The sequence below is a fragment of the Perognathus longimembris genome, chromosome 25 (assembly GCF_023159225.1).
Source record: "Perognathus longimembris pacificus isolate PPM17 chromosome 25, ASM2315922v1, whole genome shotgun sequence".
In the NCBI taxonomy this organism is placed as follows: domain Eukaryota; kingdom Metazoa; phylum Chordata; class Mammalia; order Rodentia; family Heteromyidae; genus Perognathus; species Perognathus longimembris.
Window position 1 is genome coordinate 664,947 of NC_063185.1, and position 22,944 is coordinate 687,890.

The following is a 22,944-nucleotide window of genomic DNA, read 5'->3' on the forward strand; positions in this document are numbered from 1 at the left end:
GCTTTGTTGAATGGCAATCATCGTGAAACTTCTTAAATATGACAAAAATATTTTGGGAAATATGTAGATGGAATAATATTAAAGATTAAGTGAGAAGTAAATGAATTAGAGACTAAAAGAACTATTCAAAGAAACAACCAAAAAAGTTTTCTTTGAAATGAAAAAAGATGAGTCCTTAGGAAATCAAACAAAAAAGAGAAAAGAAATGATTCAAATGAATAAAATCAGTGATAATATAGGGATAATTCTGAATTATAAGAAAAAACTTTGAAAGTCATTACACTAACAAACTCAAAAATCTGGTAGAAATGGAATCATTCTTATGTAATATTTATGAAACAAAACTGAGTCAATTAAGTGGATATAAAGAGTTAAGGCAAATAAATATATAACAAGTAATGGAATTAAAATAACAACAAAAATTCTAAGTCCTAACTGTTTAACAAATAAATTCTATAAAAACTAAAACCAGGAGTCTGAGGAGAAGCTCGGCCCAGCCGGACCCCCTCTGTCCTCCACGGGTCAATGCTGCTCTGCTGCCATGGGTAAAGGTGACCCTAGCACGCCGCGGGGCAAGACCTGCCGGGAAGAGCACAAGAAAAAGCACCCGGACTCTTTGGTGAACTTCGCCGAGTTCTCTAAGAAGTGTTCGGAGAGATGGAAGACCATGTCTGCCAAGGAAAATTCCAAGTTTGAAGACTTGGCAAAAAGTGATAAAGCTCACTACGACCGGGAGATGAAAAATCATGTTCTTCCCAAAGGTGATAAGGGCAAGAAAAAAGATCCCAATGCTCCGAAAAGACCACCATCTGCCTTCTTCCTGTTTTGCTCTGAACATCGCCCAAAGATCAAGGGTGAGCACCCGGGCCTCTCCACTGGGGATACTGCAAAGAAATTGGGCGAGATGTGGTCTGAACAGTCGGCCAAAGATAAGCAGCCCTATGAGCAGAAAGCAGCTAAACTGAAGGAGAAATATGAGAAGGATATTGCTGCATATTGTGCCAAGGACAAAAGTGAAGCAGGAAAGAAGGGCCCTGATAGGCTAACTGGCTCAAAGAAGAATGAGCCAGAAGATGAGGAAGAGGAGGAGGAAGAGGAAGAAGAGGAAGATGAGGAGGAAGAGAATGAAGATGAAGAATAAATGGCAACTGTGTGTGGAACGTGTGTGTGCACTCAGGCAATTGTTTTGCTAAGAATGTGAATTCAAGTGCAGCTCAACATTAGCTTCAGTATAAAAACTGTACAGATTTTTGTATAGTTGATGATTCTTTGTAGAGAAATACTTTTTTTATGCAGATTGTAGCTTTTTGAGGGGCTACTACATACCAGTTAGATTTTAAAGCTTTTGATGTTGAATGTTCCTAAATATTTAATGGTTTCTTTAATTTCTTGTAGCACAGCAAACTTCATAGGAATGAGTGATAAATTTTGGGTTTTTTAGGATGTTGAATTTTGTTTTTTTAAAAAAAATTTGTAATAAAATTATGTATATTAAAAAAAACTAAAACCAATACTTCTGAAAGTCATCCATGGAACAAAAAGTGAGGTATTACTATAAAATTCATTTTACTGAACTGGCATTATATTCAGCCCAGTAACAGAGACACAATAAAAAATGATAACAAAAACCTAGAGAATTTTTACTTTCATGAGCATAGATGGAGAACTCCTTAATATACTTGTCACCTGAATTCAACAACAACAAAAAATATGATATCTCAATCAAGTTCATTTGATCATGGGGATTCAACATGTGTCAGTCATGAGTGCAATACAGCATCATTAACACATCCAAAGACAAGAGTCACATGCTCATCTCAGCAGGTGCAGAAAAAAAGCCTTAGATAGTCCAACATCCTTTTGTGATAAACAATCTAGAGAATTTAAGGAGAAAAAGAACATATATGGTAAACGTACAAAAGGCTATTTATGAAAAACCTGCGGCTGACATCATAAGAACAGAGAGAATAAAGTCAGGAAAAGGCCTGTTTGTCATAGTTGAAAAAAAAAATATCAGTGTACCTAGAATTCAACCCAACAAAGGAAGTAAAGGAACTAGAAAACTTTTACAAAACCTTTAGAAAGAAATTGAAGGCAAGATTAGGAAGTAGAAAGACCACTCATGTTCATATCATGACATTGAACAGTTTAATATCATAAAACAGCAATACTACAAAAGACAATCTACAAACTAATTGCAACACACATCAAAATACCAGTGTCATTTTTCACTAAGATAGAGAAAATAATTCAAAATTTACATGAACTCACAAAATGCCTCAAATTACAAATGAATTCCAAGGGGAAATATGTAGTGTTGGTTGGAAATATCAGGATTCCACATGTCAAACATAGTAATAACAGCTTGGTAATGGCAGAAAAGTAAATTTATATATCTACATCCAAATAGTACTTGACAAGGGAGTGAAAAATAGAGGTTGGACAAAGAAGGCCTCTTCACTAACTGGTGGTGGATAACTGGACATTCATGTGCAGAAAATTTAAATGGATTCCTAGATGTCACCTTGTGTGAATATCAATTCAAAATGGTTCAAAAACTTCAATATAAGACATGAAACTTGAAAATTACTACAGGAAACAGTACAAGAAAAGTTAGAACTTATTGACATAGTTGGGAACTACCTGATTAGAGTCCAGAGGCTCAGCAAATCAGAGGGAGTATTGACAAATAAGATTACATCAAGGTTAAATTTTCTGCCTAGAAAAGGACATAGTTAATAGACTACAATCACAGCCTACTGAATGGGACAAGATTCTTTCTAGATATACATTGAAGGACTGGTCTAATATCCTGAGTACAATAAACTGTCAATGAATCAAACCCTGAGCTGGTAAATAGCCAGAACAGCTAAATGGAGACTTCTCTGAAGAACTAGTAAAAATGGTGAGTAAAAGCACGAAGAAAAACATGCTGAAAAATCACTGATCATAAAGAAAATGAAAAACAATATTAAGAGTCTATGTCACTTCAGTAAGAATGGCCATCATCAAGAACACAAACCAGGGGCTGGGGATATAGCCTAGTGGCAAGAGTGCCTGCCTCGGATACACGAGGCCCTAGGTTCAATTCCCCAGCACCACATATACAGAAAACGGCCAGAAGCGGCGCTGTGGCTCAAGTGGCAGAGTGCTAGCCTTGAGCGGGAAGAAGCCAGGGACAGTGCTCAGGCCCTGAGTCCAAGGCCCAGGACTGGTCAAAAAAAAAAAAAGAACACAAACCAAAGGAGGTACCCATGGGAATGTAGTAGAATAATAACTCTAACAGACTATTAGTGGGTATGTACACTACTCCAATCAGTGTAGAAAAACTGTTTGGAGATTCTCAAAAACCAAACAAATACTACCCTATAATCCAGTGACCATTCTTGGGCATTTAATCTATCTAGTATATATATTGAGAGATATACTCAAACATAGCCTCTTGTCTGTGGCTATAGAGATAGGATGATGAGATGAACAGAAGTTATTTTGATTTTTGTAAACTGTCTTTGTATGTAAATGAAATGCTAGACAATTGTCATATGACTCATGTGATAAAAATATTAATGCCACTGGAAGGAAAAAAAAGTTACTCACTTACTCTTTAAGGACATGTTGATTAAAAATATTCCCTAGCAACCACACAGGCAAACAGGATTCCATGACCCAAGAATCCTATGGACACTAACCTGCTGTTGGTAGAATAAGTTAAGTAACAGCATGTTCCTGCATCTTCTGTCCTGCATCTTCTGAAGGATGCTATTGGACCATTACAGAAAAGCCACCTACACTGAACTTTATCTCTCAGAGATTAGGTAACACAAGAAGATGGGGAATGGTCACATACAGCCTCCATCATGTGTCAGCAGGGATATCTAGAACCCCAAGTGTGCACATGTGACATCCTCTGGGACCTTGAGAAGCTGAAGGCAGTAGGCATCATGCTCACAAGACTACACCAAGTCTGAAAACAGGGCACGAAATGAAAAAGACAGGTATAAATGTCCATATGCACCCTGATATCCTTTTTGTGAAAAAAAAAAAAAAAACAGTCTGGGGATATAGCCTAGTGGCAAGAGTGCCTGCCTCGGATACACGAGGCCCTAGGTTCGATTCCCCAGCACCACATATGCAGAAAACGGCCAGAAGCGGCGCTGTGGCTCAAGTGGCAGAGTGCTAGCCTTGAGCGGGAAGAAGCCAGGGACAGTGCTCAGGCCCTGAGTCCAAGGCCCAGGACTGGCCAAAAAAAAAAAAAAAAAAACAGAAAGAACAAATAGTATGGCATATGGACAACAGTAGAAATAAGGACTGGCTATTGGTCACAAGAAATCTGTGAGTTCAAAATAATAAAATTGCATTAGGCCTGGTATAGTAGGGTATACCTGTAGTCCAAGATACTGAAAATATTGAAGTAGGAGGAATCACTTAAGGTCAGTAGCTCAAGATCACCCTGGGAAACATGGAGGACTCTACTGAAAAAATGTAAGAAAACAAAAGATTGTTGTTCCCCAATTTGGAGGATGGAGAGGCCCCTTAGAGTTAGTGCACTTAGCAATGATGATCTCTCAACTTTCTTACCCAGGGAATAAATTTTGTGATGAGTGTGAACCTGGGTCAAATTGATGGAAAAGTTTCCCCAAGAGACCAAGCAGGCTGACAGGGAGGCCAAGAAGCCTGAACACAATTTTCCTAGGGGTTAAACACACTTAAGCACCAGAAGATCCCTTTGTCCCATTACAGAAAAACCACCTAAACTGAATTTCATCTCTGATGATTTGTGTGGTGACATGTGTCATGCACACAGGACTACAGTGAATCCAAAGAACTCATTTCTCCTTGCAACTAGCAAGGAAACCATTTTCTGGTTTACTTCACCTGCCTGACTTCTGTGGTATGGTCAGTTTCACCTATGCACATGAGAATGGGGGAGCCATGAGGCAGGAGAGTAGGCAAATCTTAGTAGGAGAATGAAACAGCAGGTCAAGGGCACGGAGTTTTAAGCAGAATGTGAAGCATGTAGTTTCTCATCATTGGCAGGTGCTCCAGCAATGAAAAGGCAAGCCACTGATACACTTGGTAAAGGAACTCACAAAGTCTGGCAAGAAATGAAAGAAGCCTCATGTAAATGCACTTATTCACTAAAAATCCCTTTTGGTGAGATGTCCAGGAAGGGCAGATGTATACACTGAACCAAGTTGGTGGCTGCCTGGGGCCAAGGTTAGCAATGTGGACTGGCCACATGGAGCACAAGTGAACTCTAAGGAGTCCTGGAAATGTTCTTAAAACTACATTGCACTTAGACAACACCCAAGGCACAGTATTAAACAAACAACCAATGAAAAAGCATTAGTGATTCCCAACCTCTGATGCTAGTGAGGCCCTGTAATAGAGTCAGTACAAGTCAGCCCTGGTTTCTAAACTTTCCAGCCCTGGGCATGTACAAGTGAATGAGCAAGCTATTAGATGAGTGTAGGCCTAGCTGTGAGTCGCCCCAGCATGCAGCAGCCAGCAGCCGTTACCAGCACTGCAAGTGCACCACCAGGGACGTCTAGCTTAGTTACACTCTCAGATGACAAAAATATTAAACACGAGAAAAAAATGAACTTCTACTTATCTGCCATCCATTATGCCAATATCACATTATCAAGTACATTTAGTAACAATTCTGAAATGGGAGTGGAAAAGAAAAACAAGGAAAAAGAGATATAAGGCTCTTCTTTCTGGCTCTATCACTGCTAGCAATTTAAGAAACCTCTCTGTCTATGCATTCTCTTAGCAGTCCTGAAATGGTGAGGAATTCCTATTCCTTTGAGACAATGAAGGAAACCAGCTGAATTTGTCTGCATGGTTTAATGGGCCTTATCTTTCCTAAGGTGGCTGTTAATACATAACAGTATATTTATAATATACCTTGCAATTGACCTGGAAATTCATGACGTTACAAAGAAAATCTTAGTTCTCTATTTTCAGAAGTGGTCATATTTATATCTGAGCCTATTCTTGTGGAGGAAGAAACAAAAATCAAATTTCACCTTGACTTATACAAAAATCTAAGTAATATTGAAGTTTTCAGCTTGACTTTTTAGCACAATTAAACATAATTATATATGTCACTTCATGAAATTCCTAATAGAATTCGTTTTCTCCTCCAATATCTCCTCTTGGGAGTTATATCTGATCTTGTTACCAGTTTTCTTCACAATCCATCAGGAAATGAGCAAATTGTGTTCTTGTTTCTTGACCATGAATTAGTTCATTCTGAAAATCATGTAAGAAGACATGGTAAGACCAAGTCCAATGCATATACCATGTAAGGGAAATAGTAAAAACTTGTTCTACTCAAAACTTAAAGTCTGTTGCCCGGGTACAATTCTGGGTCCCTTTTATGTTGGTCTTAAATAGATAAACTGAAAAGATTGTTATTCAAGTGTGATACCATTGTTGTAATTATTTTCTACATGCCATGTGAAACTGTACCCTTTCTTTTCCTAACTTGTATTCCCTTCCTGTGGTTTCACCCTTGCTATCATTGTATCTGATCTTAGAACCCTGGATACTGTATATATGTTTATTAGAACTAGGGAAGGGAAAGGGAATACCAAACTTGAGAGACAAACAATAAACAGACAAACAATTCCCAAAGAAATATTTACAAAGCCATTTTGTATAAACCAACTCATGGGGGAAGAGGGAAAGGGGAAGGAGGAAGGGGGAGGGCTAAGTGAGGAGGTAACAAGTTGAACAAGAAATGTATTCACTGCCTTACATTTGAAAATGTAACCCCTCTGTAATTCACTTTGACAATAAAGGAAAAAAGTTAAAATTAAAATTAAAAAATGATTGTTGACTCTTCTCAATATTGTACTTAGTGAAATTTTCTTACGCTCTCAATCCATTCTTAATGAGCATAATTGATTTAGGTTTAATTTATTATTCTCTATATTTATACTAACTGGTCTGTTTCTATTGCTTTTTTATCACCTTGAAGAAGTTTTGATACAGTAAAATCAGATTTCCTGGCTTACATACATTTTACTATGTTATTTTAACACTGAACGTTCCCTGGATTCAGTTTTCTACTATAAATTTAGAATACCTCTATATTAGTCATGATAGTTGGACATAAATTTCTAAAAGGTGACATCCTTAACCCCTATTTAGCATAAAATTTTAATCCACAAATAAAACTAATAAATCAAAAGGCAATATGCATCAAATTATAGGTTATTGATCAATTTCTAGGAATAATCCCTAACAGGCTTGAAATAAAAACGCATTTGATGTTGAAAATGAACTTGTGAGTGGGAATGGGAGGGAAGGCATGCTATCAAACTTCACTCTATTTTATTATCACACTAAATTTAAAGGTGAATCAATTGTTTCCTTCAAGGCAATCATAGATTTGGATAGGCAATTATTTGGGGGAAGTTTTTAAAAAGTCACTAGTAGAGAAGACAAAAGGAATGGCATTTCTTTCTTGCTTTCTCTTCCTTTAGCCCTCATGATTCCAATGTGGACCTATCACTCTTAGTGGGATTACCTAGCCCACCAGACTGCATTCAGAATCTCTAGCCCTAGATATTCTTTTGCTACTCTCCTATTGTGACAGGTTCTTCAGATATTCCACTGAGTATTCATACAAAGTATGATATTGTCAAAATAATAAGCATAGCACAACAGCTAACACCTATAGAGTGTTATTTACCAATTTTTCATTTCACAAACTTTGAGCAGTTTTTATATTCATGGCCTCTGCCAAGAGCTGGAGATATGTTATATCACAGGTTATATATAACACAGGTTATTTCTATACTTGTTGACTGCAAATGGTTTTTTTTAAATGATATTAAAAAATTATTGTGAAAACCAGATGATGAACAGCATTAACACCACAAAAGAAAAGAAAAGAAGCCACTCACTGATTCATGTGCAGAAATTAAGGATAAGTTGATGAAAAAGGGTCCCGAGGAGAACCAGCAGGTAGACAGGGAGCCCAAGAAGCCTGAGTACAGCAACATTTAAACACCAGATGCTTCCTGCTAAGTCTGGAGGGTGCTTTTGGCCCATTACAGAAAATTCACCTAGTCTGAGCTTCATCTCCAAGGGATTAAATGTGTCACAGTGGAAGAGAATGGAATGGTCATTTTGTCTCAGCTGTGACATGAAGAACCCTGAGCCTTCCACTATGTCACGTCTAGTTAAAAAATGTCTTCCTTAATTTTGTGCATATATGTGGAGGCTGAATATATTATGCACACAGGACTAAAGTCCAAAAGGATACATTTCATCTCATATGCTAGTAGCAAGGAAACTCTTCCATTCCTTGCTTCAAAGCCTTATGGAAAATGAATAAAATTATATTGCCACACAATAGCTATTTTTTACATCTTATACCTAAATTGAGAAACTAAAAAGATTTCTAGTATTTCTTTTTTGTCCAGAACAAACCAGAGTAAAAACCAGAAAATGAAAACTGAATTGGGCCTTGCAGGGTATGGTGCTCTTGTAAACACAGCTATGTAAAAGGCTGAGGCCTTCAGCCCAGGAGTTCAAGACTTGCCTGACAACATGCAGGGCACTACTCAAACAGCCAGCAAACAAAACAAAGCTCAGGTGTTTACTAACTCAAGCTGGGCAGGCCCTATGAAAGTAATGCAGTTAACAGTTCCCATGTCTATTCCTTCCAGCCATAACCACACGTGTAAGTAAATTACAATTCTGGCCAGAGAAAAAAAGGATTGTTTTAATAATGAGTTCATGCTGGGGTTGGAGCCATATTGGTTGGGACATTGACTAGCATATACCACATTCTGGGTATCATCCCAGTACTATACATATATATGTATATATACATATGTATGTGTGTGTATATGTACATGTACATAGATATATGCATGTATATATACATATACATGTGTATGTATGTGTGTATATTTTATACATTTATACTCATATATGTCATATGTGTACTTACATACACATATATGGAAATTTTGAATCAACACTCTCAAAATGAACAACATTCTCAAAATAAACATCATTCTCAAAATAATGACACTACAGAAACAGGTAACAGAGTCATGATTGCCAGGATGTTAGGAGTGGTGGGGTACACGGTTTTGAATACTCAGAGCATCAGTAAGGGGTCTCTGTATTCATCGAATACTTTTCTGCCCCAATCAAGGCAAAGATATGTGTTATTAAGTGGCATAACTCTGTAAACACATTGGAACAATGTCAATTTCTTGGTGATATTGCAACTTGGTTATGTAAAATGCTATCAGTAGTTGAAGCTGAGTGAATGATATGGGAACTCTTTAAACCTAAATGTACAAATATTCTAATCTCTAAATGAAACAAAAGAAAAACATACACAAACCATTCTTAGTTTTGATGTGTTCTAAAAGGGAAATGCCAGTTGACCTGAGGAGTGTGTAAGTAAGTCAGAAGATCCTTCAAATTCAAGGATCCAAGAGTCACAAGAAGAAGAAATACTCAAAATGGGAACCATTAATTAAAAGGAAATAGCAGAATGAAGATGAAGGTGAGAATCAGGAGAAGAGGAAACAGAATAAAAACATTCCAAATCTTGACTATCTTGTTTTATTGAATGTGCAAAACAAAAAGTTGGCCTATAGTAAGAGGAAGTGAGTTGCCAAACCATATTTTTAATTACATAACAGACTTGTAGATTTGATAGGGAAATATAAACTTATTGAGTCAATGTTTATTTATTCAAAGACAAACTGACAAAAATGACAATAATAGCAAGGAGAATCATGTACTCGATTGTCTACTAGCCCATCATTGGATATGTACAGGAACTCAAACTAGACTCTATCATAAGACACTGAAAGAGCTACATACAAGTTTTGGGAAGCAGCTCTATATCCCTTATGTGACGCAAGTAATGGCCCTGATCTTATAGCTTTATATAAGATTCAAAACTGCATTTGGACTGATGCTGATTTTACAAGAATTCCACAAAGTTTAAGTCTTACACTTCTACCATTACAGATTGAATCAGTAATGCTTGAAATATACTATAATTTTAAAAATAAAATACTGACATGAGAATTGAAAGGTTTCAGAACACAATGCAAGTTACAGAATATAGGCATGTTTCCACAGCTTAGGTGACATTTAGACACAGACACAAATGGAATAGCTTCATGGCATGGGAAGAATTCTGTCTCAGAGATTATTTTTTTTAAACAAATAGAAAAAGGAAGTTTGACAGCCAATAATTTCCAAGTGAATAAATATAGAATGTTTGATATTTTAGAGATCACATGGCTAGGTGTCCAACCACCATCTGTGTCTGTACTTCCTAACATAGTCAATGCATGAGACCTATATGTGTATGACAATACACATGCACACACACAGAAATTTGCAGGCAACCCAGCAGGAGATGTGACAATCCATCCAAGAGACTCTGAGAGATGCTACTTCAACCTTACCCAGACTCACCCAATCTCTCCTGCCTGCCTCCATCACACATGGCTAACTAAGTCTGCTGATTTGGGATGGAAAATACAAACCGCTTTGGATCCACTGAAGCTGAGACTTTTACGAAGTCGTGACCGTTTGCCATCTTGACTATTATTCATTTGTGTTCTCTCCCACCTGCCAGTAATGTTAATCCCCATAAGTTAGACAACAAGGGGTATATGTGTAAAGATGCTGTTTTGCAGTTAGATGCATTTTGGTAAATAGCAAAAAGGTACCAATTTGGATTCTTGGCACAATGCTAGTGCTTATAATTCTTGAATTAAGAAAAAGTTGTTTGAGTTCAAAGGCATTCTGAGAGTTGATTTGGAACACAGAAAACAGCCCAAGTAGCTTTAAAGTGTTAATCAGTTGTTGTTTGAAGACTCCTATAAAATCTACTGAGTTTTTTCATGCAGAACTCTGTTGGTCAATTCTCAATAAGTTACAGGTGATTTCTACTCCTATTGGTCTCCTTGTTGCTTTAATTGGAAATGAAAAAGGGCTTTGATGGCCAAGACTCCTTTGAGTTCAGTTCAAAGCCAGCCTGAGCAGAAAAAATTCCCTCTAAAACTCCATCTCCCAAAAAACCAGCAAAGAGCCATACTGGAAGCCTGGCTAAAGCATATCATAGTAATGCTAGAAGGGGCACTGTGGCTCAAGTGGTAGAGTGTTAGCCTCGAGCAGAAGTGCTTAGGGACAGTGCCCAGGCCTTGAGTTCAAAGCCTGTGAATGCCCACTGGGACAAGATATCCAAGCAATGAGCACCTAGACCTTCAGAATGAGGTCAAACCTGACAATGAGAAACCATGGAGAGGAATAAGAGGAGATGAAGTCACATCCTACATGGAGTCACTCTAAACTTGCCCTTTCAAAATTAATCAGATATTGGAGATCAAGAGGAATAGTTGCTTGCCCACCTAAAGTCCATACCTTTCCACATTCCAACTGGACAGGATCAAGAGGAATAGTTGCAGAACAAACTATAGGCAAAAGACAGTGTGTCCCTCTTCTGAGCTGAGGCATTTTAGAGTCCTACTTTGGAAGTCACAAAAGAGAGAGTTAGGATGTAAAACACACATTAGAGCAGAGATGTCATGCCCTCAGAAAGCAAAAGACAAACTTTGAAGTGATGATCCCTTAGTTCTCCAGAGAATTTATGGGGTTTTTTTGCTGTCAATAATGCTATCAGAATATATTTAACATTACTCTTACTAATACAGACTCTTGAATCCATTTTCTGAACCCTGAGACTTCTCCAACTTCTTCCCACTTGCGATTTCAGAGTACTTCTCAGCTAACACAAGGCAGACGAAAGAAGAGTAGGACAATAATACAGTAAAGGCTACTACTTTCTTCAGTAGGAGCATGGAAATAAAATGACTGTAAGCAACTAGATAGAATATGTGAGGAATGCATGCATAACCTCACAAGGCCTAACTGAACAGAAGGTGTAATGACAGATCCCACAAAATCCTATCAGAGGATGAGGGTTGGATGCAAATAAGTTATGCAGTTATCCTACTCCAACAAAAATCTCTTCTCTTTCCAACCCCTCTAAATTTACATATTAGATTCATTTTCTGTGTATTGGGATATCTTCACTACCAGGGAAAGACAAGAGTTTACAGAAACAAAAATAAACACCTACAGAAGAGATTTTAGAAACAGCACAACACAATCACCTATTTCAGGTAACTTTCACTTAGTATTCATGAACAAGGAGCATGGGCTTCTTTATTTCATTTCTTTTGGTGGCAGGTTTTATGCTCTCTTCTCTCTTTGGTAGGCACTGGCCATCTCTCTTTCCAATAATATTGAATTTAGAACTACCAAGTGTGTTTGTCTCCCTCCAAGCAAATTCTTCATAGTAATTTACATTACTCACAAAAACCCAAACATATTCACATCAGTTAATTGCAATATTTCTCACAATGGTGGAAACTAGAAACCTCAGTGTACTTCACTAATTATAGTATTTTCCACAAAAGATTATTTCATCATTTTTAAGTAATTCTTATTCATTGACATGAAACAACTGCATTTCAGGCTTGTTAGTAAATCTGTAAGTTACAAAAATATTTGGATTTTGATTCTATTTACATACAACTGTGTTTGTATATATATAATGTATATATATAATGTATATATATGTTTGTACATATATATGGTGAATATTTTCATATGTGGAAATACAGAAGGCATAAAAATCTGCTTCAAACATTAACAGTTCTTCCTTACTGATCACTTTGAGATGAACTTCACTTTTATGCTCTTTTGTGTTTCTTCTGTTTTAAATGTTCATATATGTAATATATACATACATACAAAGGATTAGAGATGTATCTCAATGACATAGGGCACAGGATGCCAGGTTCAATATCCACTAACATACAAAAAATCACAATAGTAATAAAGTTTAATAATGAGGAACTGTTTAAGCTATATCTTAGCTGACACTTTCCACCTCACCCAAAATTTCACTCAATGGAAACACAAAGTGACATTAACTAAGGTTAGCGATCTAACTGATAGAGATCACTTCTACCTAGTTTCTATAATCAAAATGTTGCCTGTTATTATTTACTTTACACTGAAAATAATTATGAGATTTTAAAAGTACATTCAACATTGAAGTATAAAGTAGGTTCTATATAGAGACCATAATTCCAATGAAACAGGGTAATTTAACATCTTGTTGCAGAATGATTTCCTAAGTGATAATGTTTTCCTATTCCTGCTCACATTTCCAGTTTATGAAGGCATAAATGTAATAACACAGGCAAACTTGCTGGCTGTCAAGTGAAAGAAAAATAAGAGAAGTTCTAAACTATATTTGTCAACACATATAGTATATCAGACAAGATATTGTGAAATAAGTTGTACTTATTTTAAGCCTCTTTTACCTTTCAAATAATTTTTTTCAAACAAAAAATTAATAGACAGGGGCTGGGAATGTGGCTTAATGTTAGAGTGCTTGCCTAGCATGCATGAAGCCCTGGATTCGATTCCTTAGCACCAAATATGCAGAAAAGTGCTCAGGCCCTGAGTTCAAGCCCCAGGACTTGGGGGAAAAAGATATGGAAAATTAATAGGCAGACAAAATATGCCATCAAGTTTTCAATTTAAAAAACCAACCACCAGAATTTAACAATTAAGATCCCAAAATAGAAGAGTAAACAGAAGATTCCAAAAATCTATTAGAACAATAACCCATGTTGTCACAGGTTATTCCACCAGAGCATATTATGAATTTTACAGCTAGCCCATCCACTAAACAGATGTTCCATTAGACATAAAGTTACTGAATAACAAAGTAATTGTGTCACTGGCTGTTCTGGTAGAGTAAACAGACACTATAATCTCCATGGTTAGAACAATAAAGTTTAATTTATACTTTAATTCATGGCTCTATCAGGTTGCATACCTATTCAGGAAAGCTCTCATCTAAACGGTGACTCACAGGTTCTGTATTCTTTCATATTGCAGTTTACCATTTGGAACATGCAGTTTCTGAGGTTTTCACAGAACAGATGCTGGGTAATAAAATATAGTATTTTATGGGCAAAGCTGGAAATAGCACATACCATTTACACCTAAGTGTCTTTGTCTAGAAGTTAACCATCATATTTTCATCTTGCTCCAAGAAAAGCTTAGAAATATAGTCTGTGTACCCAGGAAGAAAAAATGGATTTGTGAACATGCCAAATGCTGCTGTACTTTGATGTTAACATTTCTGATATTTATCTTTCTGCAATGTATTATATACCGTTATGGTTCCTTCTCTTCTTTTTGTGCTTTAAACTCATGTGACAAAGGATCGCTCACTGCTGTAACATAGAGGCCTAAAAGTGATGTTCCTTCTCTCTTTCCTCAATTCCCTCACAGTTATCTATGTTCACGTGGCTCATTTTTCCCAGCCTCTGTCTTCCCCCTCCCCACCATCCTTCAGCCCAGGTGTTCACCTACCCTCTCCTGGAAAAAAATCTCTCCGTCCTCTCTCACCTCAACCACAATTTATCCATCCCATCTATTGTCACCTCTACCAACACAAAAACAGTACAAATCTTCATTATCCTAAGACATAGTATCATTTTCCCTTCCCCTTATACCTCAGCAGATTTACTTCAGGCTCTATAAACTGAGACTACCTAATTTTCTGATCCTTTTGCTCAATATTACAGTTCAATCAGTTGTGTTGTATTCTGGCTCTATGATGTCTGTAATTTTGTGCACCCTACTTTCCAGTCTGCTGTTGTCTACTAGTTAAACATAGGCTTCTGCGGCAGAAAAACATAAATATTTCATTCTGCTGAAAACGTTTAGACTACTCCTCATTTTGTGGAATAACCAATAAATATTCATCATTTAAATCATCCATCTGTATAATGGAAAACCAGAATTTCTTGGTCCTGTCTAACTGTAAGTTGGTACCCACTGCTGAACCTTCTCCCTATGGTCACATTCTTTCTCCCTATTATCCCCAGTCTCTGGTACCCACTGCTGAACCTTCCCATATGGTCACATTCTGTCTATTCTCCCCAGCCTCTGGTAACCACCATACTACTCTCAATTATGACATCAGCTTGGGTGAGGTGGAGAAGTGGGTGTGAGGAGTTTTTTCTTTTGATCTTCTCCTAACAGTTAATATGATATAAATGTACTCAGTTTTGTTTTAGAAAACTGTTGTTTTGACTTATAAACAAAAATTAATAAAAGATAATGATAATAAAGTGATTTACAGAACAAAAATAAGTCAGTGATTTGACAGGTTTATTTTTTCTCTCCTAAAATCCAAGTTGGGTGTTCATGGTAGTCAAGTAGCTCTTCTCTTTTTTTTTTTTTTTTTGGCCAGTCCTGGGCCTTGGACTCAGGGCCTGAGCACTGTCCCTGGCTTCTTCCCGCTCAAGGCTAGCACTCGCCACTTGAGCCACAGCGCCGCTTCTGGCCGTTTTCTGTATATGTGGTGCTGGGGAATCGAACCTAGGGCCTCGTGTATCCGAGGCAGGCACTCTTGCCACTAGGCTATATCCCCAGCCCCAAGTAGCTCTTCTCTTGATGCAGGAATACACATTCTTCCAGGGATCTGCTACCTTTGATACTTGGCTTCTAGTGTCACTACTACAGGAAAAGAAAATATATGGGGAATAATAATTAGGAGTTTTACAGATTAGGCCTGAAAATGGCATATATCATGAGGCTGCCAATGTTACATGGCTATAACTCATTTACATGGCTATACCCAAAACCAAAAGAAGGCTATGAACTCAGACAAAGAAGAATAGGTTTGAAAACAGCTTTCCATTGATTTTCCTCCACCTTGTTCATCCTGTGCATATTTCTAGTATTTTCTATACCTTTCTGGTGTGTTGCATCAATTAAACTTGGGCTTGAATCTGTTAAATATCTCAAAGTATCTCCTAAAACTAAAAAATTGCTTGGCATACTAAATGGACTGAGGAGACAAACAATAATATCTTGGGAGACACTAATGTATATATTGTCATTTCTTCATAGTCTATAGGTAGTCCTAGACTTCTAAAAATTTAGAGGTTGGCTCTATACATTTGGGTTTTCCTTTTCTTGTCATATAGCCATACATTTGCAGTATTTTATTTATTTATTTTTGCCAGTCCTGGGGCTTGAATTCAGGGCCTGGACACTGTCCCTGGCTTCTTTTTGCTCAAGGCTAGCACTGCCACTTGAGCCACATGGCCACTTCTGGAATTTTCTATCTATATGGTGCTGAGGAATTGAACCTAGGGCTTTGTGTATACGTGACAAGTACTCTTGCCAGTAGGCCATATTCCCAGCCCCTGCAGTATTTTAAAATATGGTATGCTTCAGTAATCTTCTTATCATCCATATATAGGATCCATGCTAATCTCTGCCTCATTTCAATGTTAGTACACAGTATATATTGCTGCAGCAAGCTTTGTATTGCCTTCAGCTTGTTGATGCTCTAGCCAGCCCTTTTTTAATCTACTGCCTCCCCAATATGCTAAATAATGCTAAATTTCAACAATGGATTCTTCAACAAATATAATCAAACAAATATGATCTCTAACAAATTTAACTATTATATATTATAGTTATTTGATATTAATATAATTACTAACATATTTTATTATATTTGTTTCTAGTTTACAAGACAATAAATAACAGCAGAACTGCTCAAGCTGTGGCTTGTGAGAACACTTGCTCACTTCGCAGAAACCTATGCCTAAAAAAATATGAACTTAAATCTTCTTTCTCTCCTCTCACTGTTACTGTATGTTCACTGAGGGCTGGGGATATGGCTTAGCAAAGGAGTGCTTACCTAGCATGCATGAAGCCCTGGGTTCGATTCCTCAGCACGATTTGAGCTTTGCGCAATACTCCACTAAACATACTGCATTGCAAGTCACTAAAATGTCACTGCAAAGATAGAAAGCAGCAAAGAGAAATAATCTAGGCCAAAAAAGGAGTTTGCAACAATTGAAAGTCCCCAACTTTACAAACAATTGAAATGTACGTAAGAAAAAAGACAGAGAATGGTGCAGCCACAGATCTCAGTTTTGGCTGTTTATTTTACATACTATCTTTGGCAAACCACATCCCCTCTGAGGCTTCACTGTATTCTGAAGTTTTAATCCAAAGTTTCAATTACTCTGCTTTCTGCTCACTACAAACTAAAAAAAATATTTTCCAATTTAAAAGGCAATAACAAAACCAGAAAAAAAATCAAAATTGAATCATCTATTAAAAAATCCTCTACTATTAAATTATACAGACTGGTTCATAGACTACATCGCTGGTAAAGATGGTTACAGTGGGTGCTGAGGGTGACTGGAATGAAGAATAACAAAGTGAGCAGCTTGCAGCAGAAAATATGAAGTCTCACAGCTTTGGAGACTCCAAGTCTGAAGTCCAGGTGCCAGAAGAGATTTGCTCCTCCTGCTTCTTCCTAGCTCTGGTGATGGCCATTAAATTTTCAAATTCTGGGAGCTGGGAATATGGCCTAGTGGCAAGAGTGCTTGCCTCATCTACATGATGCCCTGGGTTTGATTCCTCAGCACCACATATATAGCAAATGGCCAGAAGTGGCGCTGTGGCTCAAGTGGCAGAGTGCTAGCCTTGAGCAAAAAGAAACCAGGGACAGTGCTCAGGCCCTGAGTCCAAGGCCCAGAACTGGCCAAAGGAAAAAAAAATTATTTTTAAATTCTTTGTCTTCTACTTTAACCACTCTGATATCTTCTTCTAATATCTTCTTCTCTCTGCATGTGTCCCTTTATTTTTCCTTTTTTGTAACGATGCTGATCAGTTCTGATAAATGTACTACCTTACTCGAATATTAATCTTTAGTATGTATACAATGATACAATTTCCAAAGAAGGACACGGTCTGAGATGCTGGGTAGTACTTTGTCATATGTTGGGGAAGTATACATTAAAAATGATGATACCAGGGGCTGGGGATATGGCCTAATGGCAACAGTGCCTGCCTCGTATACATGAGGCCTTGGGTTCGATTCCCCAGCACCACATATACAGAAAATGGCCAGAAGTGGCACTGTGGCTCAAGTGGCAGAGTGCTAGCCTTGAGCAAAAGGAAGCCAGGGACAGTGCTCAGGCCCTGAGTCCAAGCCCCAGGACTGGCCAAAAAAAAAAAAAAAAAAAATGATGATACCAGGCAGGTACTGGGGACTTGTGCCTACAATCATAGCGACTTAGAAGGCTGGTATCTGAGGATTGTAGTTCAAAGCCCACACAGGTTAGATTCTTTTCCCCAATTAAAAATCAGAAGACCAAAAGTGGTGTGGTGGCTCAAAGTGATGGAGTGCTAGCCTTGAGCAAAAAAAATCAGGGACAGCACCCAGGCTCTGAGTTCGAGCCCCATGACCAAGAGCAACAACAACAAAAAGGTGATAGCTATTACTGATTATGGGGAAATTCATATTCATATAAACCTGACAGTTTTAAAATAGGAAGCAATTTGGGCATGGTACCAGACACCTGTTACCCCAACTAACTCTGGAGGTAGAGACAAGAAGATGAAACTTGAGGACCAGCCTGGGCTACATAAGAAATCTGAAGATCAATCTCACTTCTGTTAGAATGGACATCATGAAGAATATGAACAATAATAGATGCTAGCATGTATGTGAGTAAAAGGAAACTTAGTACACTGCTGGGAGGAATGTAAACTTATTCAACCACACTGGAAAGTAGTATAGAAGATCCTCAAACACAAACAAACAAACAAAAAAACCTAAGCAAAGAACTACACAATAATCTAGCAATTCTACTCTTAAAGATTATAAACTAGGATACAGTAAAGAGATCTGTGCAACCATGTTCATTGTAATATTATTCATCATAGCCAAAGTATGGTGCCCAGATGCCCTTTAATAGGATGAAGAAAATTACATAACAGAATTTAACTCATCCTATGGAAAGAATGACATTGTGTCATATGCAAAGAAATGGAAGGACCTAGAAAATAATCATGCTAAATGAAGTAAGTCAGGCTCAGAGAGACAAAAATTGTATGTTTTCTCTCATATGTGGAAGCTAGAATTCATTTATAAATATATAAGCAAACACTTAGAGTGGTATGCAAATGTGTACAAATGTATCAGCAAAAATCTGGTAGATTTAGGGTAGAATTCACACCATAATTCCTAAGAAAACTTGACTCCTAGTCTAACAAAATAAATGAGTTCTCCTAAGAGGAAGGGATGAAGGAGAGGGAAGTAGACAAATGAAGAGAAGAGGGAAAGAATGCAGTCATAAAATTCAATGCTTATCTTAAAAAATTAAGAAAATTCAGAGGAGTGAAATTAGGAGGAATGGGGAAAATGATGAAAGGGTGACATTGATCAAGATGCATTGTGTTCATTAACTGCTTTTTTGAATGGCAACTTCTTAATACAACTACTTTAAGATACTACAAATGCACTAAAAAAAAAAGAGTAATGCCATTTGCTAAATTGGTCATTTATAGGAGAGCATATATGTACTGAGTTTATCTCTGGCAGACAGTAGAACTGCACTGAAATATATTACAATAAAAATGCTAACACCTAACATTAAGCTCCTAAAATATTGCTAGTGAAGGTAGGAATGGTCCAAGGTAGATATCAACATTGATAAGGGTGATATTTACTCAATCTACTTATCAAAAATACTGTCTCTCCTAGGAACATCCTCATACTCACCCAACAATAGCTTTTCCAGCTATCTGGAAATCCTTAGCCCACTCAAGTTGATGCATAAAATTAGCCAAAATAACTAAGGAGATGTGGTCAACCCTTACTTTCCCTCTTGAAGAACAATAAATACATCATTCCAAAAATTTATAAATAAAAGATAAAAATTAAATATTAGCCCTCCTTTGGCTACACAAATTGCAATCGTGTTTTTAAGCAAACAGTACATGTTTCTCTTTATAAAAGCATTCTAGACACTCAGCATTGATCATTTCTTAATGAACTAATGTATGTAAGTATTGATCATCATTTTTTACTCATTTCAGAGAGACAGAGACAGAGAATCAGAATGTCAAACACAGAAGCACACATTATAAATCTGTATCTTTCTTATTTTGTATTGAGCATGGAGGACTATATCCCAATCCAAACTAGTCTAACCTAAATTGGATAAAACCTTGAACACTTAATTATCAATTTTCAGAAAATAAAAAAGGCAGAGACACTTATTAAACTACACCGTGAAACAATAAGAGAACACTCACAGAGAACAATCTGGTCATGGAAAATTCTAAAGGACAAACAAAAATTAGGAAGGAAAAAGAGATGCAAAGGGTTAAAACTTAAAAGGCAATTAAGCAATTATTGGGGTGTATTTATGTCATTTATAAGAAAAATGCCAGCATGTTAAATGGCATTATGAAATTGCTTTTAGTTGCAAAGTGTAATAACTATACTTTTTTTTGTAAAGACTCCTGTCCTTTTGTTTGCATAACAAAGGTTTCCAGGTAAAGTAACATGTCTAGGATTTGCTTCAATATCATCAAGTGTGAAAGGCAAGAGAACAGAACAGAATCTTCCCCATAGTTTGAGGAGAGATATAGAGAGGCTCACTAAAGAATTCTACTTCTGCATGAATTTTTAATTTTATCATAAAAAATTATACTTGAGGGCTGGGAATATGGCCTAGTGGCAAGAGTGCTTGCCTTGTATACATGAAGCCCTGGGTTCGATTCCTCAGCACCACATATACAGAAAAGGCCAGAAGTGGTGCTGTGGCTCAAGTGGCAGAGTGCTAGCCTTGAGCCAAAAGAAGCCATGGGCAGTGCTCAGGCCCTGAGTTCAAGCCCCAGGACTGGAAAAAAAAATTGTAGTTCACTGGCATAGCAATTGCTTACTAGGGGGAAGGCCCTTTGTTCAATCTCCAGCACAACAAAAGAAAAAAAAAAGGAGGGAAAAGGTCACTTCAATTTGTTTCACATGTAGAATAAAATAAAAAAGAAGCTAAAACTAACTTTTTCTGTGTCTGTATTATAACCATCTGAGTGCTCCTGGGAAAGCTACACAAGAATAAAATTTCCCCTGACAAAAAAGATGAACTATATTATCTCACATTTTATTAAATTAGTTTCTGCTATCAAACCATAAACTCTGTAAGTAAAAAATATGTTTTATTCCTTTTTTGTATTTTTGAGAGATAATTCAGTGCTTTGTATCCCATAGACATGCAACACATTCATGTTTAATTGGATTGAATTCCCTACTCATATATTAGCAGCTTTGACCAAAAATCCTTTTGAAATTCTCTTTCAAGTGTGACCTCTAAACTTGTAAAGGAAATATTTTTCCCAGGGATGATTTTTACTAGGGACCTTGATTCCCACCAAATGTAATCATAAATGAATGCACTCAATCTACTTATAAAGTATGCCCTGCTCATAGTATTCTATTATCTAGGAAGGTCTAAAATTGAGGATTCTTACACTAATTAGGAGAGAATCTCAGCATACATTAAATACAAATTTATATTTTCTCAATAAGAATTCAATATTTAAAATATGTTGTACTAAAATGAAGCCAGGGGGCTGGGGATATGGCCTAGTGGCAAGAGCGCTTGCCTCGTATACTTGAAGCCCTGGGTTTGATTCCCCAGCACCACATATACAGAAAATGGCCAGAAGTGGCGCAAGTGGCAGAGTGCTAGCCTTGAGCAAAAAGAAGCCAGGGACAGTGCTCAGGCCCTGAGTCCAAGGCCCAGGACTGGCCAAAAAAAATAATAAAATAAAATGAAGCCAGGGAATCCAGGACTGGGGAGAGTCAGTACAGGCAGCCCAAGCAAGTCAGGCTTGGCCTCTCCACTACCATAACCTGTAGGGATAGCCAATAACTCTACTTTTCCTGCCTATATTATTACGGTTTCATATAATGGTGACTATTTTTTTAAGTTTCCTTATTTAAAAAAGATTTACAAACAAATTGTTTCAGAAGGACTTAGCAATCTTGCACAGGACAGTGGTGGTTCACACCTATAATAATAGCTACTCAGAAGTCGAAGATCTGAGGATCATGGTTTGAAGACAGTCCAAGGAAGAAAGTCCAATAAACTGCCAAAAAATACTGGAAGTGAAGCTGTGACTCAAGTGATAGAATGAAAGCCTTGTGCAAAAGAAACTAAGGGACACTGCCTGGCCTGAGTTGAAACCCCAGGATAAGAAAAATAGGGGGGGGGGGGCGCTAGCAAACTTATTTCAGAGTATTGTTTCTATAAATTCTCCTACCCCATAACTACAGAACTACAACAGAGCAATGGAGTTAACTAGCATGTTAAAGAACAACATTTGCTGAAAATATTATATATAATGGGATTTAAAGTTGGGTTTTTTTTGGCCAGTCCTGGGCCTTGGACTCAGGGCCTGAGCACCATCCCTGACTTCTTCCTGCTCAAGGCTAGCACTCTGCTACCTGAGCCACAGCGCCCCTTCTGGCCGTTTTCCACATATATTGTGCTGAGGAATCGAACCTAGAGCTTCATGTGTAGGAGGCAAGCACTCTTGCCACTAGGCCATATTCCCAGTCCCGGATTTAAAGTTTTTTGACAATTGAAAATATCCACTTACTTTTACCTTCTTTCACTACTATTCCTATTTGTTACTTTGTCTCTAATTAACACAAATTCATAAATCATGTTCATTTTCTGTAACCAAAAAATGTCCCTGATATAATCCAAACTAGATGAAATTAATAATACAGGGGAAAAGTTCTCAGTGCAAAGACAATGCTGTTGAGTATTCAAAACTACCCTTCTTCTGTTAGGAAATATACCTGAAACAGTATTAGAAATTCAATATCTATAAGTGTGAACAGTGCTTTTATTATTCAAAAATATTATTTTGAATATTTAATTATTATTATTCTGTAATTCCAGAGAACTGTAAACTTTAGGATATGAAATGAAAAACCTATACAAAATCATATATTTTTTT

The 22,944-nt window shown here is 37.2% G+C and overlaps 1 protein-coding gene across 1 annotated transcript; it reads left to right on the plus strand.

The window, feature by feature from the left end:
* Positions 1-541: 541 nt before the first annotated feature.
* Positions 542-1,266, plus strand: LOC125341949 (high mobility group protein B2-like). The gene has a single exon (XM_048334076.1). It carries the CDS (start codon positions 542-544, stop codon positions 1,139-1,141), a length of 600 nt encoding a protein of 199 aa, XP_048190033.1. The 3' UTR covers positions 1,142-1,266.
* Positions 1,267-22,944: the final 21,678 nt, after the last annotated feature.

What these genes read in the sequence shown, in the direction of transcription:
- LOC125341949 (XM_048334076.1), top strand. Translation starts at nt 542, where the DNA reads ATGGGTAAAGGTGACCCTAGCACGCCGCGGGGCAAGACCTGCCGGGAA.